This window comes from Salvia miltiorrhiza, chromosome 2 (genome assembly GCF_028751815.1).
Source record: "Salvia miltiorrhiza cultivar Shanhuang (shh) chromosome 2, IMPLAD_Smil_shh, whole genome shotgun sequence".
NCBI lineage: Eukaryota > Viridiplantae > Streptophyta > Magnoliopsida > Lamiales > Lamiaceae > Salvia > Salvia miltiorrhiza.
In genome coordinates, this window is record NC_080388.1 from 24,757,941 (window position 1) to 24,779,320 (window position 21,380).

At 40.3% G+C, this 21,380-nt stretch overlaps 2 protein-coding genes and 1 non-coding gene across 10 annotated transcripts; 2 read left to right on the forward strand and 1 right to left on the reverse strand.

Annotated features, from left to right (window-relative positions):
- The first annotated feature begins 131 nt into the window (after positions 1 to 131).
- Positions 132 to 9,225, forward strand: LOC131007799 (putative pentatricopeptide repeat-containing protein At5g52630). Of its 8 annotated transcripts, XR_009096295.1 has the most exons (8): positions 151 to 572; positions 2,397 to 2,490; positions 2,736 to 2,869; positions 3,117 to 5,879; positions 6,212 to 6,294; positions 6,545 to 7,937; positions 8,039 to 8,169; positions 8,592 to 9,225. XR_009096295.1 is itself a non-coding variant. In XM_057934714.1 (4 exons), exon 4 carries the CDS (start codon positions 3,126 to 3,128, stop codon positions 5,778 to 5,780), a length of 2,655 nt encoding a protein of 884 aa, XP_057790697.1. In that variant the 5' UTR covers positions 150 to 572; positions 2,397 to 2,490; positions 2,736 to 2,869; positions 3,117 to 3,125; the 3' UTR covers positions 5,781 to 6,030. The 8 variants fall into 8 exon arrangements, 1 of the variants encoding a protein (XP_057790697.1); XR_009096293.1 differs by having other exon boundaries at positions 150 to 572; positions 2,736 to 5,879; positions 8,039 to 8,189; XR_009096292.1 differs by having other exon boundaries at positions 150 to 572; positions 2,736 to 5,879.
- Positions 9,226 to 14,455: 5,230 nt separating this feature from the next.
- Positions 14,456 to 14,562, reverse strand: LOC131013712 (small nucleolar RNA R71). The gene has a single exon (XR_009097799.1). It is a non-coding gene; the product is annotated as a small nucleolar RNA R71 (small nucleolar RNA).
- A 568-nt stretch (positions 14,563 to 15,130) lies between these two features.
- LOC131008179 (uncharacterized) lies at positions 15,131 to 19,900 on the forward strand. Its single transcript, XM_057935071.1, has 7 exons — positions 15,131 to 15,418; positions 15,527 to 17,253; positions 17,368 to 18,082; positions 18,380 to 18,712; positions 18,746 to 18,856; positions 18,917 to 19,172; positions 19,539 to 19,900. The coding sequence occupies exons 1-7, from the start codon at positions 15,131 to 15,133 to the stop codon at positions 19,898 to 19,900; spliced, it is 3,792 nt and encodes a 1,263-aa protein (XP_057791054.1).
- The last annotated feature ends 1,480 nt before the right edge of the window (positions 19,901 to 21,380 follow it).

Genomic DNA, 21,380 nt, shown 5'->3' on the forward strand with positions numbered 1-21,380 from the left:
ATTTTGGAATCAGATTACTTTTCCAGGCCAGAATCCGTGCCAAACAAACATGCCCTTTAGGTTTTAATTTTATAATTTATGAATTTTTAAATATATAATTTAAATAATAATTAGTTTATCGGGCGGGTCAAAATTTTAGCCCGAAAGCCCGATCAATCCTACAGGCTTACTGAGCGGGCTTTTTAGGCCCTAAATCCGAGCGGACCGGGCCGGTCCATCAGACCGGGTCCATTTTGACTGCAAACCACGTCGTCCTATGCCCCCTCGTTGCTCCGCTGCGTCTCGCCATCGATTGCTGCCTCGCCTCGCCGCCGATCGAAGGCTACCTAGGCTGCTGCAGTCGCCTTTGCCAAGCCCTCTGCCGTCGTCTGATTCCGCCGCTGGCGCGCCTGACCCCTGATTCCCGTGCGTCATCGCCGATTGGTGCGCCTTTGCCGCCTATTCCCGTCGATTGGAGGTTAATTTCAGCGATTTCTCCCCATCCTCCTCAACCGCCGTCAAAGGCTACCTAGGCTGCTGCAGCCACCGCTGCCAAGCCCTCTGCCGCCGCAGTCGGATTCCGCCGCTGCCAAGTAAATTCTCTTCTTTAATTTCAGTATATTGGGTGGCTTTTTCAGAAATTCTATTACTGAAATTACATTAGAACTTAGAAGTTAGAACAATATTGTGTTGTATACTTTCCTTGCTGCTTTGTTTTTAGCTCTATTTTTCCATCAAAGATTGCTCTATTTTTAAAGATTTTGTATCATAAGAAAATGGTGGTGGTTCTTAAACTTGTAACTGATTTAATTTTGAGTCTTTGTTTTTTGATCTTGATAAAGTCTCATGCTTTGCCTCTGTTTGGCAGCTAATGATTTTGTGTAAGTGAACTTGATTCTGTTGTAGTTGTGACACTCCATAATAAAAAGAAAGATTGGGTGAAACCTATACTTTTCCATAGCTAGCTTTCTTCATTCATCTTTTCTCTGTCTCTCTATATTTCTTTTTTTCAGTTTAAATGTTTGGTCTTATATAAGACTGCTTTGTCTATTCGTTTAATTTTATTCCCAATGTCCATTTGGTTGCTACTTGGTTTGGTATCGCTTATGAGTTCGATTTCTTTTGTGGTAATCGTTAATCGTGAAATTTGGTAGATGGTGGATTAAGGTGATTATATACATGTATGAGGGAATATTATGGCATAAGAACTTGTGGTTAGATTTTCATATAGTTGTGTAATGCATGCTGGAAATTCTCATTGAGAAATAAATTGTCAACATTGCTAGGAATTATGTTATTTGGTATTGGTATTGTCAACATTGCTCGTTAATGATTTAAATTGTCTAGGAAATTTGTTTACTTTGTTTGCTCAATGTTAGCACATCATTTTGTTTTACTTATTGCTCGTTTAAGAAACTGCATGTTTAATTAGTTTGAAACTTTTATTATAGTTTGGTTCATACTGAGTTATTTGTATATTAAAGTTTAAGCTTTATACTAAATATTCAGAGAATCAAAGTTTAAGCCCCAAACCGTGTATACGCAATGCATATGTGTGTGTGTGACAGTGTGTGCATAGATAGTATATATTCATTATTTGGGATTCTGTATATATATATAGCTGGATTTGGATTTGCAGTGGGGATTATCTTCATAAATAAGATTTATACGTTTTTATTTCGGTATGATCCGTGTTTGGTTGAGTTTATAGGTTATATATAAGTGTTTTAATCAAGCTTATAGTTGTTTTAGGATTATATAATTAAGCTCATTAAACGCTCTTGATTACAACTATTTTAAAAATGAATCATTAATTACTCCCAAACTTAGTTTTTAAGTAAGGATAAATATGATGGTTTAGAGAAAGGTAAGGTATCGTTTTTTTTTTTTTTTCAAAGAAGATATTTGAGTGTTTGGATATTTGAGTGATACGAAACTAATACTCCCTCCGTCCACTAATTAATGGCCTAGGAGGCAAAACACAGGTTTTAAGAAAAAGTGTATTTTTATTAGTTGAGTGGAGAAAAGGACCCACAATTTATTAAAGTCAATGCAATTAGTATATTCAATAATTTTTTAGTGGAGAAAAGGGACCCACAATTTGATTAAAATATGAATATAAACTTACCCAAAATAGATAGGACATGAATTGGTGGACGGACCAAAAAGACAAGTAAGCCATGAATTAGTGGACGGAGGGAGTATAAGAAAATTGTAATTATGATGTTCAACAGACGCTTTAATTTTCAGCTTGTGATATAGAAACTAATGAGGCTTTAAATATGTTGGTTTACTATATTGTTTTCTGTCTCCAAAACAGGATCTGCATTTAATTACAAAAATGATATAACAGAGATAAATTAATTAACATATATTGATTTGGTTGACTGGGAATTAATCTATACTTTCTTGAATAGGTGTTGGTGTTTTGTTAAATTGTGGAAGGAATTTCAGAAAGTATTTATTCATCCACTTGGAAGAGAATCGACAAGAAAGAGATAAGCTTCAACGGTGAGTTTGCCATACCTTGCTTTTATTTTTTCATCATGGTTCAAATGGCGACCATGGTTATTTCATAGAACACTGTAGATAAGCATGTATCTAGGTAGTTGATATGGAGAATAGGTTGGGGAATGGCTCGTTCCATTCCATTTGTTGCTGTGGTGATGGCTTGGAGCTGATTATGTGCAATATGTGTTTATGTGTTTGTGTAAGAAATAGGCACAAGTAATCATAAATATTTGTGAAATTTATAGGTTAAGCAAAATGACATATATAATGTGATACGCATCCCAAGTCTCAACTCTCAAATCACCACCAACAGCGGCGGCAGTTTCTTTGCTTAATTTGATTCAGCGTCTTATTCTTCTCCCGAATTTCAAAACCCACGGTAATCCCTCAGTTTCTTTGCTTAATTTGATTTTCACTTGTCACATTTGTAATCACTCTTCGCTAATTTCCTGCACCTTGTGTGCTCCCACTTCAAATAACTTTGATGTATTTTTGAATCGCTGCATGTTTTGATAATTAACAACCAAAAAGCAATCTTTACCTGATTCGTAAGATTACGAGCAAAGTGCCTGTGAAGTTAGTGAAGAATGCTATTGTGTTTAGTTAACTTCATTATGTTCAAACAGCTGGAATTTATGGTTCTTCAACCATCTTACATTTCTTACTCAAAGTTGTTGCCATTGCTGAGGCAAACTAAGTCTGTAAACGAAGGCCTCCAAATCCATGCCCAGCTAGTTAAACTTGGAGTATCCCAGGATCCCAATCACCGTATCCATTTGATAAATTTCTATTCTAAGTCTGGAGTTTTTCATCATGCCCACAAGCTACTTGAAGAAAGTCCTGAACCAGATTTGGTTTCTTGGTCCTCACTGATATCCGGGTATACCCAGAATGGCCTTGGGGAGAAGGCCCTTTTGGCCTTTCGCGAGATGCAGGCCTTGGGCGTTAAGGGGAACGGGTTCACCTTCCCCAGCGTGCTCAAGGCATGTGCAAACACAAGCAATTTTGTGCTCGGGAAGCAAGTCCATGGAATTGTAGTGGTAGTTGGGTTTGAGTCGGATGTTTTCGTGGCAAATACTCTAGTGCTTATGTATGCAAAATGTGGTAGCTTTTTAGACTCCAGGAGGTTGTTTGAGGACATCCCTGAGCGAAACGTGGTTTCTTGGAATGCTTTGTTGACATGTTATACTCAAAGCGATCTTTTTGGGAAAGCAATGGGATTGTTTCAGGAAATGATTGTAGGTGGAATTAGGCCGGATGAGTATAGTTTGTCAACTATATTGAATGCTGCCACAGGTCTAGGAGATATTGGTCAAGGCAAGAAGATTCATGGCTATTTGATAAAGCTTGGGTATGAGGGTGATCCATTCTCATTGAATGCACTAGTAGACATGTATGCAAAAGGAGGAGATCTTGGAAGTGCAATAAATGTTTTCATGAATGTGCCGGAACCTGATATTGTTTCTTGGAATGCTCTTATTGCTGGTTGTGTATCTCACAAACGTCACATTTGGGCCTTGGAACTGTTAGATCGGATGAAGAGTTCCAGGGTGAACCCTAATTTGTTCACCATGTCGAGTGTTCTTAAAGCTTGTGCAGCATTAGGTGTCAAAGATATAGGTAAACAGCTTCATGCCAAATTGTTAAAGATGGAGACGATGAAAGATCCCTTTGTGAATGTTGGCCTCATTGACATGTACAGCAAGTGTCGTTTGATGAAGAGTGCTGTAAGTGTGTATCATTTGATGCCAGAAAAGGAATTGGTCGCAACAAATGCATTGATGTCGGGACTCTCACAAAATGGGGAGTTGATGGAAGCTCTCACCCTGTTTCAGGAGATGCATATGCAATGTATGGAATTTAACCATGCTACTTTACTAACAGTGCTTAACGCTATTGCTGACTCGGAGGCTACTAGCATCTGCAAGGAAGTTCACGCGCTTATTATGAAGTCTGGTTACCAAGCTGATACTTTCATTACAAACAGCCTTATTGACTCGTATGGAAAGTGTAGCCAGGTTCACGATGCTGCTAGAGTTTTTGAAGAATGCCCAAATGTGGATCTACCAACTTATACATCATTAATGACGACATATGCTCAACGCAGACAAGGCGAAGAAGCTTTGAAGCTCTACTTGAAGCTACTAGAAATGAATATCAAGCCGGATTCATTTGTTTGCAGTTCTCTTCTTAATGCTTGTGCGAATTTGTCAGCGTATGAGCAGGGGAAGCAAATTCATGTTCATGTCTTGAAAATGGGGTTCATGTCAGATGTCTTTGCTGGGAATTCACTTGCCAACATGTACGCCAAATGTGGAAGTATCGAGGATGCTGGTCTTGCTTTCTCTGAGGTTCCAGAGAGAAGTGTGGTCTCCTGGTCTGCGATGATCGGTGGGCTAGCACAACACGGCCGGGGTGAAGAGGCTCTCAGTTTGTTCAACGACATGTTGAAAAGCGGTGTAGCTCCTAATCATGTAACATTAGTCAGTGTCCTCTCTGCGTGTAATCATGCCGGTCTAGTTGATGAAGCTCAATGGTATTTTGAGACTATGAATGAGCGATTTGGGATAGAACGAACGCAGGAGCACTATGCTTGCATGATTGATGTCCTTGGCAGAGCTGGTAAGTTGGACGAAGCAAAGGGCCTCGTCAGTAGCATGCCATTTGAAACTAATGGCGCCATTTGGGGGGCACTTCTGGGAGCCGCCAGAATTCATAACGACGTAGAGCTAGGAAGACACGCTGCTGAGATGCTCTATACTCTCGAACCAGAAAAATCGGGTACACATATTCTCCTGGCTAATATTTATGCTTCAGCAGGATTATGGAAAGACGTTCGTAAGGTGCGAAGATTAATGAAAAACCGCAAAGTGAAGAAGGAACCGGGGATGAGCTGGATGGAGGTGAAGGATAAGATTCACACATTCATTGTTGGAGATAGAAGCCATCCTAGAAGTGAAGAGATATATTTGAAACTCGAGGAGCTGGGGCCTCTGATGGCCAAAGCCGGTTATGTTCCTTTGTTAGACACGGACCTCCATCGCGTTCAAAGTAAAGAAAAGGAAATTCTCCTCTCCTACCACAGTGAAAAGCTTGCTGTGGCTTTTGGACTCATAGCTACCTCATGTGGAGCTCCTATTAGGGTGAAGAAGAACCTCCGAATCTGTTCGGACTGCCATACGTCGTTCAAGTACATCTCTAAGATAGCGTCGAGAGTGATCATCGTTAGAGACATCAACCGTTACCACCACTTCAGGGACGGGTCTTGTTCCTGTGGGGATTATTGGTAGTGTTGCTCGAGCTGTGGCTTGTGATGCGCTCTCCTGCGGCTGAAGAAGCATGTTAGGGTTCTCATTTTCTTGGATGATTCAGGTGGAATAAGAGATGAGGTACCAAATTTGCTATTTTAGTTCTACACATAATAAGCATGCTTGCTCAATACTATTTGCTCAATACTGTGCATGTGTGTGTGAGAGAGAATGGGAAGGGCATACTTGTGTCCTGTGCTCTGTTTAATAATTTGAATTGGTGAAATTTGTGCAAATAGATTATCGTTTTTGTTGCTTGATTGAATCCGTGTAGTTAGGATAATGCTGATGTCGGATTTGAATTGGTTTTTATAGATGTCGCCCTTGATAATAGGAATTAAAAACTCATCCTGACAGAATGTGGAAGAAAGGATTATTTATAAGGCATGTTATGCGTGTTTTCCCATTTGCAGGAGTGTTGCGATATCTGTGGTGATATTGGGGTTGATGATGCATTGATAACTTGCAGCCTATGTAAAAGAAATACTGAGCATATGTAAGATCTCTCTCTCTGTTGCTCAATAAATTTGTGTCTCTGTTTATGAATTTTCCCGTGTAATGGCTTGGTTTTTTGGAAGTGAAATGGAATTTAACAGATGTTGCTCAATGCTGACAAGTGATCAGGAAATTGTTTGCTTTTTTTGGTGTACCTAGTGTATTTGATATCAAATCATATTTACTTCTGTATGAAGTCGAGTTCTGTAAATAGTTTTTCCTGATGTGGGCTGTATTTATCCTGATATCAGGTATTGCATGAGAATTGTTCTTGAGAAGCATGTCAATGATTGGCATTGTGAAGACTGCTCACGCACATCTTGTCTCCTTGATTCGTCAAAAATTAACTCATTCGCTTGATTCTGAGAAATACTTACTGGTCCCTGCTTTGGATGCTTTGTGGAAGTTAGTTTCTTAATCACCAAATGATACTACCTCAAATATAAACTTATCTCAAAAACTGTTTTTTTTTTTTTTTTTTTTTTTTTTTTTTTTTTTTTTATGAATTGTTGCAAATTAGTGAATGAGTGTATGAACATCTTTAAATCGCACACTTACCCTAATATGGAAAGGAACTGATGTTGGGTTTGAACTTGAAGTGGATAAAAGGATATCACTGTTGTTTTGCCTATTGCAGGCATTCTTAGCTATCAAGATAAATATTTTCATCTGGACCTCATTTTGGAAAAAGAATCACACATTTACAGCTGGATAAATACATCTTTGGAACTACAATCGTTTCTCTATCCAGTGACTCTATCGGTTATTAGTGAACAAGAATGAGTAGGATATATCTGGTGTAGTCTTCTTGAAGTTGAAACAGCCTCCGGTCATTTGATTTCTGAGAAATAAAGTTTTTTCATCAAATTCTATAAAATGAATTCATTTTAAGTTAGTTCTATCCTGTTTATACGTATAGTGTTGGCAAAGTTAAACAGTTGTAGAAGTGATTACAATAAATGTTTGAATCTCCTTATTCCTCACATTTAGTTTATGCTCCCACATCAAATGCATTTGACAACTTTTAGCTTCCTGGATATTTCTCGTTTAGTATAATCTCTAGTTTACTGCTAGGATTGTTACCAGTTATGAAATGCCTTTACCATATTCTGATTTGCGATCATGAACTGCATTCTTTACACTCTTTATTCTTTAAAGTTCTGCATGCACAAGTATATATATATATATATATACACATACATACTCCCTCCGTCCCACTGTATCTGAGACTCTTTCTATTTTGGGCGTCCCACTGTAAGTGAGACTCTTTCCTTTTTGGGTAAAAGTTTTTCCCTTTAAACACCTTTTCACTTTTTCATCTACACACAAAATACATCTTTCTTAATTCCCGTGCCCAAAAAAAAGGTCTCACTTACAGTGGGACAGAGGGAGTATTTATTTTCTGGTTATTAGGGGAAGCTTCAGGATCCTGGGTGATCATGCACAGAAAGAAATAAACCATCTAGTTCAAGCTTATCCTCCTTCACCAGTTCGTAAAAAGATCTATGAATTCTCAAAGAAATTGCCAACACTTCTTCATTTCAAATTGGTTCCTACCAAACCATTTTGGAACAACTTATTCAATGAGCATGTTCCAGATCGAAGTGACATTGGTCTATATTTCTTTCCCGGAGTTGGATAGAGGTGTGCCTTTATTTAGAGTTGGACTTGTTAATTTTTTTTAATTGCTGCTGACTGCTGTAGTTTGTGGTTATTAACTTACTCTTCACCTCATTTATTGGCAGCTCGGAGGAGGATTATATCTTCTTGATAGATCAAATAATTTCGACGAACTATGCATCGAGGAAGCAGATTGCAGATTCAGATGTTGAACTGTTGGTTTTCAGCTCCAAACTTCTGCATGCCAATTGTCAATGTGGGTTCTTTATTTCTCATGTGTTAAGTCATTATTCTTTTATGGACTGTTGATTTACATGCATCTAACTAATCCCATCATTAGTTTTATATTGTGTCTTACGGGGTTAGTTGAGAACATACATGTAACTGATGCAACTTCAGCTGTAAAACTGTGAGGTTGTCTTGTTACCAATTATGGGAGGTGGTATTAGAATCTTTAGTTGGTTACATTCTCTTGGATTTGATGGATTCAATACCAAATTGTGCAATTAGTTAATGATGAGGAACCTTTCATCATATGAACACCATTATCATTTCTTTGATTTAAGTCAGGGACCATCTCTTATAGTCTTGTGTGGTTAATTTAGATAATTGATGTCAAATCTTATTATGTATGTTTCCTTTTCTGCTGAGTTCTCATCAGAAGCATTCATGTTCCAGGTTGGGATGGAAAGTATTTCCTATGGGGTGTATTCCGCTATCTGAAACGAAATGCCACAACATGCTCAGACAATACAGTTCTGGATTCGACAGTGCAACCATCAGATGGTGTGTGAATCACGACCAGAGTCAGGTGCACGACAGTAATGAAGTTGACATGGTAGGTGGCACCGATGTGGGAAGAGTAGATCTTCCAGTTAAAGAAAAACCTACAGCTGCTATGGCTTTACCGGAGTCGGCCCTGCAGGTGGCCTCTGGCCTAATAGTTGCACCGGTTGCCTTGATTCCTTCACTAGATGTCATTCCTCCTGGATTTGAGGAGTTGTATAGGCGAAGAATCCAGAGCTTGTCTACTCCGATGGTCGACATTGGGAATCGAGGCATAGACGAGGGGCGATGATCGTTCTTTTTCTTGGATTATGGGATCTGAAAATGTACAGAAAATGGGTTGTGAAATTAGTGATAGATTTTAGATGTGGAAGTGTACAAAGCTTATCTGCAGCATTTGCTTGGGTAATTTTGTTGTAGTGGTGAATTGTTTATATTATGACCATGATGTAGAAATTAGACAGACTAGTATTGCTTTGCACCAGCGCGATGCGCTGTTAATATTTTATATATTTACTTTGAAACATTTATCAGAATTCTAAATATATTACACTACACAACTGGTTTGCTAATATTTTATATATTTACTTTGAAAAATTTATCAGAATTCTAAATACACTTCATTACACACACGATCGTGTATGCGCCTACATATATATTTTTATACATCTTTTAAATCGTAAATAATGCATTTATTTCCTTACTAAAAAATGAATTTGGGAAAATAAGAACAATAGATCTTATAAAAATAGTACAAAATGTATTTTGTGTAAATTATAAAAAAATTATAATTAAAAAGTTATACATTCTACATATTTTGCAAATATATATAGAGTAAAATTTTGGAATAGCCAAAATGAATCATAAAACACAAATTATGGCCACTCATTGAAAAAACATAAATTTTGGCCATTTTTATAGCTTTGGGACATTTTTGCCCTTAATTGGGCGGACTGGGAAGGGTCAGGAGCGCGGGTCGCGTGCCGGGTAGGATCAGACACGCGGGTCGGGTTAGGCACTTATGGCACTATTAGTGCCATAAGTGCCAACGAATTTTTTTTTTTACTCCCCCTGCCCTGTCTACCCCCCAGACCCCCGACCCCACCCACCCCCAAGCCAAAAACAAAAAAAAATTTACTCCCCCTAGATAAAAATAAATCAAATTTTACTTTTGTTATTTTATTTTATGACACTAATAGTGCCATAAGTGCCAACAAAAATTCAAAATAAAATAGAGTAAAATGGTCTTTAGCACTTATGGCACTATTAGTGCCATAAGTGCCAAACATGCAGAACAAATATAGAAACAACAACATCATCTAAACCATAAATGGAACATTTAAACCCTAAATGGATAATCTAAACCCTAAATGAAATATTTAAACCCTAGGGGAAGTGTTTAAAAAGTTCCTTTTGGCTTGGGGGTGGGTGGGGTCGGGGGTCTGGGGGGTAGACATGGCAGGGGGAGTAAAAAAAAATTTTCGTTAGCACTTATGGCACTAATAGTGCCATAAGTGCCTAACCCGACCCGCGTGCCTGATCCTACCCGGCATGCGACCCGTGCTCCTGACCCTACCCAGTCCACCCAATTAGGGGTATATTAGGCATATTGCCTAATTAATGACCATAATTTGTGTTTTTTCAATTAGTGGCCAAATATTGTGTTTGCATGTTCAATGTGGCCATTTGACACTATTTTTTCATATATATATATATATATATATATATATATATATATATATATATATATATATATATATATATGTAGGATTAGCTTCAATAGAAAAGAACCTCTTAAGAAGTAAGAAGAAATCTGTACCATTGATTTAATCAGATCCTACGGTCTAAAATAAATGGACGAAAGCAATTTAATTTTTTGATATCGTGCGTTTCAATAATATTATGCTGATAAAGGATAAATCGGTCATTATAACTTGATAAGAATATGGAAAGATTTGTAAAATCCCAAAGTTCTCGCAACTAATTTGTCTATGGAGATCATTTCAAGTTTCAAGATTTCAACGAATCGATCGTCTCCCTCGACTCTTCTCTCTATCAACAGCATTTGCCGCCGCCCGTTTATCAAGCGGCAGCGCCGCCAGCCCTTTTGCCTTTGTATTTTTTATTAGTCTATTAAGATTATTGTTTTATAATACAACTTTAATTAAACTGAATCAATAAGTTCGTTGCATATTGTTATTGTCACGACCAAGCCTAATTAAGGATAATTAAGCTGGGAAAACCGTGACTAAGGTTGGGAGATTAGAAGCGGGGTAGAAAAGGGGATAATCAAACAGGGAGGATCGTATTCTATCATTGTTAACAAAAGGAATATTTATATATAACGGAGGTTTAGTCATATAGACTCAAATAAACTAGTAAGTTCGGATAACTCCGACTTAGCCAAAATAACATAAAATTTCTGAGTACGCAGCGGAATAAGGGTTCTGATTACATGTATGAAGACATGTATCCCCAGAGTTCATAAGTACATAGAGATAAGACAAAAGGGTTCCACTCGTCACTTCATCACCATGGTCTCCGAAATATCGATGAGAGTCGACCTCTCCTCTCTGAACTCACTATTGGTCGAGCACTAGTTCCCTCATCCCACTCTCGATCTCGCCGTTGCTGCTGCGTTCCTCCCGGCGGCAGGTGAAGGCCCGCCGCCTCCGTCGTCCTCCGAGCTCCGTCGCATCGTCCTCCTTGGTTTCAGAGCAGAGCAGGGCAGTAGCCCATTTCCTCTCTAAAGCTAAGTTTTTGTTCCATCCCCTGCTATTGTATTTCGATTCATGTTGCTACATGATGGGAGCTCTCATGGCTTTGGTTCTATGTACAGTGGTAATATCTCAATGTATGAATCAAACTATTTCTGTTGAATGCTAATCATGTACGCATATATGGTTTGCTATGTCCCTCTGTAATGTACTTCATCCTATATTTCTGAACTTCTAATACATGAAGCATGGGGGTGAAACGTATATGAAGATAGTGAACTGAGATAGCATAAAATACCTTGAGGTATAGGTGTTGGTTGGCTGCTGTGGGTGGATTAAATGGAAGGATTCTGAAATAAATCATACTTGTTCCTTTCAATAAATGCAGGTTGCAAATGGAAGAAGATGAGGGATAAATGCAAAGGTTTACCTTAAAGCTTCTGGCAGCGAATCAATGTGCGTTCTTACTCTTGGATCTTTGGGTATTATCTGCACTGGAATGGTTGGAACAAATTTGTGTTGCTGCCTTTGTAATTGCAGGTGAATAATGAGTGAATAAGGGAGTGTTTTGGCTGAAGTTGTAGGCTAGGAAGGCAAAGGGGCGAAGGAGTGCACTTGAGTGTGCTAAGGAGATGGTAGTAGGGTGTAGGGAGAAAGGGATTGGAAGCTGCTGCCAGCAGCTGTTCTATTGCATCTGCACACGTCTCCTTTTTCGCTTCCCAATACTTTTGCTTGACTAGCTAGGTAATAGAAGTAGGAATTGTAATAGCTAGGTTGTAATGAAATAGGGATGTAGTGAATAGAAAGTTGTAACGTTTGGAAAGATTGTGGTTGACAAACATGGTTTTCGTACCTCAATTCCACATGTTTTGTTGTCATTTCCCTTCATGTTTTGCTTGTGAATGCTTGTTTGTGCCCGAATATTTAGTATTTATGAAGTTTTGATTGCTTGGTATAGTTTTTGAGTTTTTTCAGGGCAAATCAAGAGTTGATTGGAGAATTGTGAGAGCATAGGATTGAAGTACGTCTCGAGAGGAATCCATGAGCGTGAACGGCGCCCGAATCGGAGCTCGGACGAGGGAGAACGGGGCCGACAAAGTCAGCCGCGCACAGAGGCCGCGGCCGCGGTCACGCGTCCGTGGGGAAGGTATCGCCCGCGGTCACCACCCGCGGCCGCGGGGTGGGACCGCGGGCTAAGTGCTCCATTCCAGGGATGTACCGCGGTCACCACCCGCGGCCGCGGGGTGGGACCGCGGGTCCACCCACGGTCACCACCCGCGGCCGCGGGGCGGGACCGCGGGTTCCCTGAGTTTCGCCCACGTTTGAGCACCACGGGCGCGGGCCATGACCGCGGGAAAAGAGCGGAGTCGCGTTTTTCAGCCCTTAAAACCCATTTTCCCCCTTTTTCTCTTATTATTCTTCTTCTTCTCTATCACTCATCTTCCCCAACACTACACACACTAAACCCTAGCCTCCAACAACACACCCATCTACCATTGAAGACCATTGAAGAGAAGAGAAGGAAGAAGAAGCTCATAAATAGGATTTGTCATTTCTTACTCTCTCTTTCATTATGTACACCTTTAACTTTGATTTATTGTGTTTGAACATGTTAGGCTAAATTTCTCTTTGATTTGGGGATTAGGCTAGATGATTATTGTAATGGATTGATTATTTATGCTCAATATAAATCTTGTTTGTTCATTTGCACATTATCTTTTCAAACCCTTGATTTATTTCTTGTATGGATTGTTGGCCACATTCTATGCATTTCTAATTTGCACATTGAATCGGGAGAGGATAATTGCAATAGATAAGGTGTTTGAAACATATCAATTCGATAACCGGGAGGTTGAGAGTTGGGTGAGAGTATGTCGATCCTTGTGTGCTTTTGGGAGTTATAGGTTAGAAGTTGACCGGGGACGGCAACTATGACCCGTAATCTACCGCTCTAGTCGTCCGGGAGGGGGCTAGAACTAGTTGGGAGATCACTCTAGATAATTAGGATTGTCAAGATTAATATTGAGCTATAATTGAAGTCTTTTACTTAATCATCGATGCCTAGTCCCTAAATCGCCTTAATCATCTTATTTATCCACTTTGCTTATTTGATTTTTATTTGTCTTTGCACTTGTTAAGTATTTAGTTTGATAATCAAACCAATCACTCAATCGTTTAGTCTAAATAGTCGAGTAAAATGAATTAGGATAATCACTAGATTGAACTACTAATCCTTGTGGGATACGACCTTGCTTCCATATATTACAACTACCCGTATACTTGCGGCGTGGTGAAAATAATAGCGAACAAGTTTTTGGCGCCGTTGCCGGGGATTAGTTTAGTTTCTTTGCTTGTGATATTTTGCTTCATTGTGCTTAACTACTTTAGACATTTTACTTGCTTTAATTTTTGTTTTCTATTTTAAGATTGTGTTTTGACTTCTTGTTCTTGTTGGTTGATAGGTAGTGTATGAACACAAGATCTAAGGGTGCACCTCTTATACCTATAAACCTTGAGGTTGAAGCTTTTTGTCGACACAACAAAGCAAGAACAAGAAGAGATAGAGAGTTGGAGGAAGCTATGGCGGAAAATCACGACTTAATCCGTCAACTTCAAATGCAATTAGAAGCCATGCAAGGGAAAATCAATGAGCAAGAAGCTCTAAGAAATACACCTCCACCACCACCTATTAGCAATATGTTCCAACCCATTGTCCAACAAGGAGGAGTGAATGCCCCGAGAATCAACGCCACAAATTTTGAGCTCAAGCCGGCCCTCATAAATATGGTACAACAAAACCAATTCGCCGGTCTTTCCCAAGATGACCCGAATGGACATCTTGGAAACTTCTTGGAGATATGCGGCACCATCAAGATGAATGGAGTCCCGGAGGATGCCATTCGACTTCGACTCTTCCCCTTTTCGCTAAGGGGCATGGCCAAGACATGGTACCAATCTTTAGAGGGTGGTTCTATCACTACATGGGAGAACATGGCTCAAAAGTTTCTCAACAAGTTCTACCCTCCGGGTAGAACCATGAAGATGAAGAAAGACATAGTCCAATTTCACCAATTTGATGGAGAATCCTTCTACGAAGCTTGGGAGAGATTCAAAGAGATGCTAAGGAAGTGCCCTAACCATGGTTTAGATCAAAACACAATCATTTGTATATTCTACACCGGGTGTAGTGGTGAGATGCAAAGAGACATGAATGCATCGGCTAATGGAGCATTGTTGGAGAAAAGCCACGCGGAGGCCGCTCACATCATAGAGAACTTGGCCACCAATTGCCATCAATTCCCAACGGAGAGGATCATCTTGAAGAAGGTGGCGGCTACAACAAGCTCGGATCCGATAGCTCTTTTGACGGCTCAATTGACCGCCATGAATAGTAAGATTGATGCTATATCAATGTCAAAGGTAGAGCCCGTGGTTGAAGAACAAACTAGCTTCGAGGATGTGAACTACATCAACAACAACAACAACCGAGGCTATGCGAACTTCCGGCCCCAACAACAAGGTGGCTACCAAGGGCAAGGGCAATACACTCAAGGATTCCAACCTAACCGCCACCCTAACCTCTCCTATAGCAATCCAAACAATTTCTTGCAACCACCGCCCGGATTTGCGGTGAGCCATGGCATGATCAAGGAAGAGAAGAAGCTCAACCTTGAAGAAATATTGATGAAGTTCATGACCACGACTCAAGCTCACATGACAAGAACGGATGAGAAGTTAGAGGCTCAAGCCAAGCAATTGAAAATGCTTGAGATACAAGTGGGACAAATTGCCGAGTCTATAAACAATCAACACCAACAAGGGCAATTCCCAAGCAACACAATCGTGAATCCCAAGGAGCATTGCAAGGCCATTGCTCTAAGGAGTGGGACAACATATGAAGAACCCAAGATGCCCGACGAAGAAGATAGAAGTGGTGTTGTGGTTGAAGTTGGAGATGGCAACCCTTCAAAGGAACAAGGAGATAGAGGAAAGAAGAAGGAGGTGTACGTGGCTCCACCACCTTATTGCCCACCAATCCCTTTTCCTCAAAGACATCAAAAGAAGAATGTGGAGAATGAATTCTCCAAGTTTCTTGAGATTTTTCGAAAGGTGCACATCAACATTCCACTTATTGAAGCTTTGAAACAAATGCCCTCCTATGCAAAGTTCCTAAAGGAGGTCATATCAAACAAGAGGAAGATGGGAGAGAATGAGACGGTCAATCTAACCGAAGAATGTAGTGCCGTTCTCCAAAGAAAAATCCCCACCAAAATCAAGGACCCCGGGAGCTTCACAATCCCTTGTGATATTGGGAATGATCGTTTTGGGAAAGCTTTGTGTGATTTGGGAGCAAGTATAAATTTGATGCCGCTCTCAATCTTCAACAAGCTAGAGATTGGCACCATCAAGCCAACCACAATTGCCCTTCAAATGGCGGATCGTTCCGTTTCTTATCCAAAGGGGATAGTAGAAGATGTCCTCGTGAAAGTCAACAATTTCATCTTCCCGGTGGACTTTGTTGTTTTGGACATGGTGGAAGACAAAGATGTACCTTTAATTCTTGGGCGCCCCATCTTGGCAACGGGGAGAGCCCTCATTGATGTTGCTAAGGGCGAACTCACCCTTAGAGTGAATGACGAGAGCTTCACATTTTCAATCCACAAAGCTCTCAAGTACAAGGAGGAAGAAGAAAAGAGGGTTGGTGAATGCAAGATGATGCAAGTGATAGAGTCTTGCATCAACATGGAGGAGTACCACATCTACAACAATCCAATGGACACTTGCCTCCTAAACCCTCTATTCTCTTTTGTTGATAATGATGAGTTTAATGCTTCTAACTTATTTATTGAGGCTAATGAAATGAACTTTGTGCAGAAAATTTCACAAGGAGAGGCATGTTTCTTGGACTTGAGAAATGGAGAGCCGAAAGATGAAGGAGTGGAGAAGAAGACTCCAAGCTTGGAGTTAAAACCTCTCCCCGAACACTTGAAATACGCCTTCCTTGGTGAGGATGAGGCGTATCCGGTAATTGTATCATCCTACCTTTCTCCTCATGAGCTTGATCAATTGCTAAATGTTTTGAGGAAGTATAGGTCCGCTATAGGATGGTCAATTTCCGATTTAAAAGGGATTAGCCCATCCATTTGCATGCATAGGATTTTGATGGAAGATGATTTTAAACCTAGGAGGCAAGGCCAAAGACGGTTGAACCCTATTATGCAAGAAGTAGTAAGAAAAGAAGTTCTCAAATTACTAGATGCGGGAATTATTTTTGCTATTTCGGATAGTGAGTGGGTTAGTCCCACTCAAGTTGTTGCTAAAAAGGGGGGGATAACCGTCATAAAAGATGAGCATAATGAGCTAATTGCAACTAGGTTAGTAAATGGATGGAGGATGTGTATTGACTATAGGATGTTGAACACAGCTACTCGAAAAGATCACTTTCCTCTTCCTTTTATTGACCAAATGCTTGATAGGTTGGCAGGGTATGAATTTTATTGTTTTCTTGATGGGTACTCCGGGTATAATCAAATCATGATTGCCCCGGAGGACCAAGAAAAGACCGCTTTCACTTGTCCTTATGGCATTTTTGCTTATAGACGCATTCCATTTGGTCTTTGCAATGCCCCCGCTACTTTTCAACGATGCATGATGGCCATTTTCCATGATTTAATTGAAAATGTAATGGAAGTTTTTATGGATGACTTTTCTATCTTTGGCAATTCTTTTGATCATTGTCTCCATAATCTATCTATTGTGTTGCAAAGGTGTGAGGAAACTAACCTTGTATTGAATTGGGAAAAATGTCATTTTATGGTTAGGGATGGAATTGTGCTTGGACACAAGGTCTCCAAAGCCGGATTGGAGGTGGATCGAGCAAAGATAGTGGCCATTGAGAAGCTTCCACCACCATCCAATGAGAAAGCCGTGAGAAGCTTCCTTGGACATGCCGGGTTTTATCGAAGATTCATCCAAGATTTCTCAAAGATCACCAAACCCTTATGTCACCTTCTTGAAAAAGATGCAAAGTTCAACTTTGATGAAGATTGTTTGGTGGCCTTTGAAAAACTCAAAAAGGCTTTAGTGAGTGCTCCCATCTTGATCACACCGGATTGGTCACAACCGTTTGAGCTCATGTGTGACGCAAGCGACATCGCCGTCGGGGCCGTGTTGGGGCAAAAGAAAGACAAGCTATTTAGAGTCATCTACTACGCTAGTAGGACTCTAGATAAGGCTCAATCAAACTACACCGTCACTGAAAAGGAACTTTTGGCGGTTGTGTATGCCTTCGACAAATTCCGCTCCTACCTCATTGGCACAAAATCTATTGTTCACACCGACCATGCGGCCATCCGGTATTTATTTGAGAAGAAAGATGCCAAGCCGAGGTTGATAAGGTGGATCCTCCTCCTTCAAGAGTTTAATATTGAAATCCGAGATAGGAGAGGATGTGAAAATGTTGTGGCGGATCACCTTTCAAGACTTGAGAATCCCGTGGAAGGGGAAAATGCCGATGTTCCCATCAATGAGAATTTTCCCGATGAGCAAATCTTGCAAGTCAAGACCCACACCCCATGGTATGCGGACTACGTCAACTATCTTGCATCCGGCATTCATCCACCACCCGAGTTGAATCGTTACCAAAGAAAAAAATTCTTTCATGATGTGAAATTCTTCTTATGGGATGAGCCGTTCTTGTATCGACGATGTGCCGACACCATCATCCGGCGGTGTGTACCCGAAGAGGAATGGGGAGCTATTATGAGGGAGTGTCATTCTTCCCCTAGTGGAGGGCATTTTGGCACCAACCGAACCGCTTTTAAGGTGCTTCAAAGTGGCTTCTATTGGCCAACTATTTTCAAGGATTGCCACTCATTTATTTTGAGTTGTGATCAATGCCAAAGAATGGGAGGAATATCAAAGAAGCACGAGATGCCCCTTAACAATGTGATTGAAGTTGAGCTCTTTGACGTATGGGGCATAGATTTTATGGGCCCATTCCCAATGTCTTTCGGCTTCCAATACATTTTGTTGGCCGTGGAGTATGTTTCAAGATGGGTGGAAGCAATTCCTACTCAAACCAATGACTCCAAAGTGGTGATCAAGTTCCTTCAAAAGAATATTTTAACAAGGCATGGAATTCCAAGGGCCTTGATAAGCGATGGAGGATCCCACTTTTGCAACAAGTGGATGGAAGGACTTCTCAAAAAGTACGGGGTGAAGCATAGAGTGACAACGGCTTATCATCCCCAAGCCAATGGTCAAACCGAGTTGGCAAACCGGGAGATTAAACAAGTGCTAGAGAAGACGGTGAATGGGAGCCGGAAGGATTGGTCTCTCTTGCTTGATGACGCACTTTGGGCATATCGAACGGCGTACAAGACACCACTTGGCATGTCACCATACCAACTTGTATACGGGAAGTCATGTCATCTCCCCGTAGAGTTAGAGCACAGGGCATATTGGGCGGTCAAGAAGCTCAATTTTGATTTCAAGAAGGCCGGCCAAGCTAGAGTCTTTCAACTCAATGAGTTGGATGAATTTCGAAGTGAGGCATTTGCAAGCTCAAGCCTCTACAAAGAGAGGACCAAGAGGTTTCATGATAGGATGATCCACAAACGGGAATTTGCACCCGGGGATGAGGTCCTTCTCTTCAATTCCCGCCTTTCACTCTTTCCGGGAAAGCTCAAGTCCAAATGGTCGGGCCCATTCCTCATCAACAAGGTCTCCCCCAATGGAGCTATTGAATTGAAGGGCAACGATGGACGCACTTTTGTGGTGAATGGCCAACGCATTAAGGCATACTTTCGAGCCGAGCCACGAGAGAAAGTGTCCGTCATCATTCTCGCCGAACCAAAGACATGACACCATCATGAAGACGTCGAGCTCACGACGTTAAACTAAGCGCTAGTTGGGAGGCACCCCAACAAGGTATCTTTAATTTTTGCAAGTTCAATAAACACACATATACATAGGTATTATATATATTCATCTATGTATATATTTTTATATGTGTGTGATTTCTTTTGTTTGTGAGTTTAATTCCCTTTATCTAAAAAAAAAAAAAAAAAAAAAAAAAAACGCCAAAAATTGTTTTTTTTTCAAAGGTGAAGACTCCCAGGGTGCCCGCGGTCACCACCCGCGGCCGCCGCCCACTTTGCCGCCACCATTGCTCACCTCCAAGACGCACATGCACAACAACACGCCCCCGAGGGCGAGGAGGAAGAGCAAGCATATGAACCAGGTGGTGAGATACCTCAACCACCCCCGGCGTATCCAGGAGGAGGTGTCGGATTTGAGGATAGGATGATGGGCCGCTTTGACTCCTTCCAAGCCGCAAACATGGCCCGCTTTGATGCAATCCAAGAAGAGCAACGAAGGCAATATGAAGCCTTTTTGCAATACCAACAGGATGAGCGGCGCCGCTATGAAGAGCATATGCGCCAATTCCATGCCTTCCATGGCCCCTTTCCGCCACCGTAGTCGTGCCCGTACCATTGTGAGTCCGAGCCAACTTATCCTTCTCTTTTCCTCCATCCTTATTTCCACTTTGTGTGAAATAAGTTTGGGGGGAGGGGAAAGATGGATTAGTTGTCTCGTTTATCTTGTGTTTTTGCATGTTGTGTTTTTGTTATGTTTTGAATAATTGAAAGACTTTTTGATGTTTTGTTTTTTTTGTTGGATAATTGTAACAAATTTTGTGAGGATGATTTGTTTGTTATTGGGCTTATGATATGATTGTGTTTTTGAAAAGAAATTGTTATGTATCACTTGTTGATTTTGCATGAAGAGTTTGAACTTGTGATGATGAGCTAAATGTTGTACCTCCAAGAACTTGAAAAAGAAATGAGCTTGTGAGAATTGAGCCTTTGATTGTCATACATTTACAATCTCATTTTGTTCTTGAGTGTAAATCATTTGAGCATGTGTGTTGATCTCTAGAACTTGCCATGAGTCCTCTCTTGAAAATAAAAGTAGATGTGTTGTTAATATTGAAGTGATTTAAGGCCATCTTTGTTAGCCACTTAACTCAAATTGTGTCCAAATCTCATATGATCCTAGTTTACCCCTTTTGTGCCTTGTAGCCTTTCTTTGAATAACCAATAATAAAGGGGTAGAACCTAGAGTGTTGGTGGTTGCTTTGATGAAGAAAAGTTTGGGAAATGATTGAAAGTGCTTATCAAGCTTTGATTAAGTGAAAATCACTAGTCCCCTATAAGCTCAAAAAGAAAAAGAAATGAAAATGAATGTGAATAAAAGAGCATAAAGGGGAGTGATTTGCCTTTTGAATCATGGCCATGATAGATATCACTAAGGATGAAATGCAGGGATTGTGGTTTATGTTTGATAAGAGAAATAGTGAAGTCGATTTGTTCATTATGATTATTTGATCGTGGGATGAGTCACTTTGCCTAAAAATTTCTCACCTTACCAAAGAACCCTCATTACAACCCAAGGAAAGCCCTTTTTGATCTTTATTTATAACACATTGAAGTATAAAGAGTTAGGATAAATGGCAAGCTTATGGTAGATTGCATGCATTGTTTCAAGTTGAGTGCAAACACGTCCATTCTAAACACTTGAGAGTTGAGTGCACCATTGAAACATCCACCTTTGTGAGGATTCAAGCTTGGAGGCTCTAATGTTGAACTCTTTGACACTTGTGATTTCTTGAAATGCACATCTACTTGTGATACTCATTTGAAAAAAATTGTTGAAGCCTTTGAAATGACACCAATTCATGCTTACATGTTTGTTTACTTTTATTTCTCTTCTCTTCGTCGTTTGGGGACAAACAACACTTTAAGTTTGGGGGGTTGACAAACATGGTTTTCGTACCTCAATTCCACATGTTTTGTTGTCATTTCCCTTCATGTTTTGCTTGTGAATGCTTGTTTGTGCCCGAATATTTAGTATTTATGAAGTTTTGATTGCTTGGTATAGTTTTTGAGTTTTTTCAGGG

Bases quoted from the DNA above. Each gene is read 5' to 3' on its own strand.
- LOC131007799 (XM_057934714.1), top strand. From the start codon at position 3,126: ATGGTTCTTCAACCATCTTACATTTCTTACTCAAAGTTGTTGCCATTG.
- LOC131008179 (XM_057935071.1), top strand. From the start codon at position 15,131: ATGACAAGAACGGATGAGAAGTTAGAGGCTCAAGCCAAGCAATTGAAA. The intron at 18,857-18,916 runs GTAGAGTTAGAG...GATTTCAAGAAG, and splicing joins GGAAGTCATGTCATCTCCCC to GCCGGCCAAGCTAGAGTCTT. The intron at 19,173-19,538 runs GCAACGATGGAC...GAAGACTCCCAG, and splicing joins TGGAGCTATTGAATTGAAGG to GGTGCCCGCGGTCACCACCC.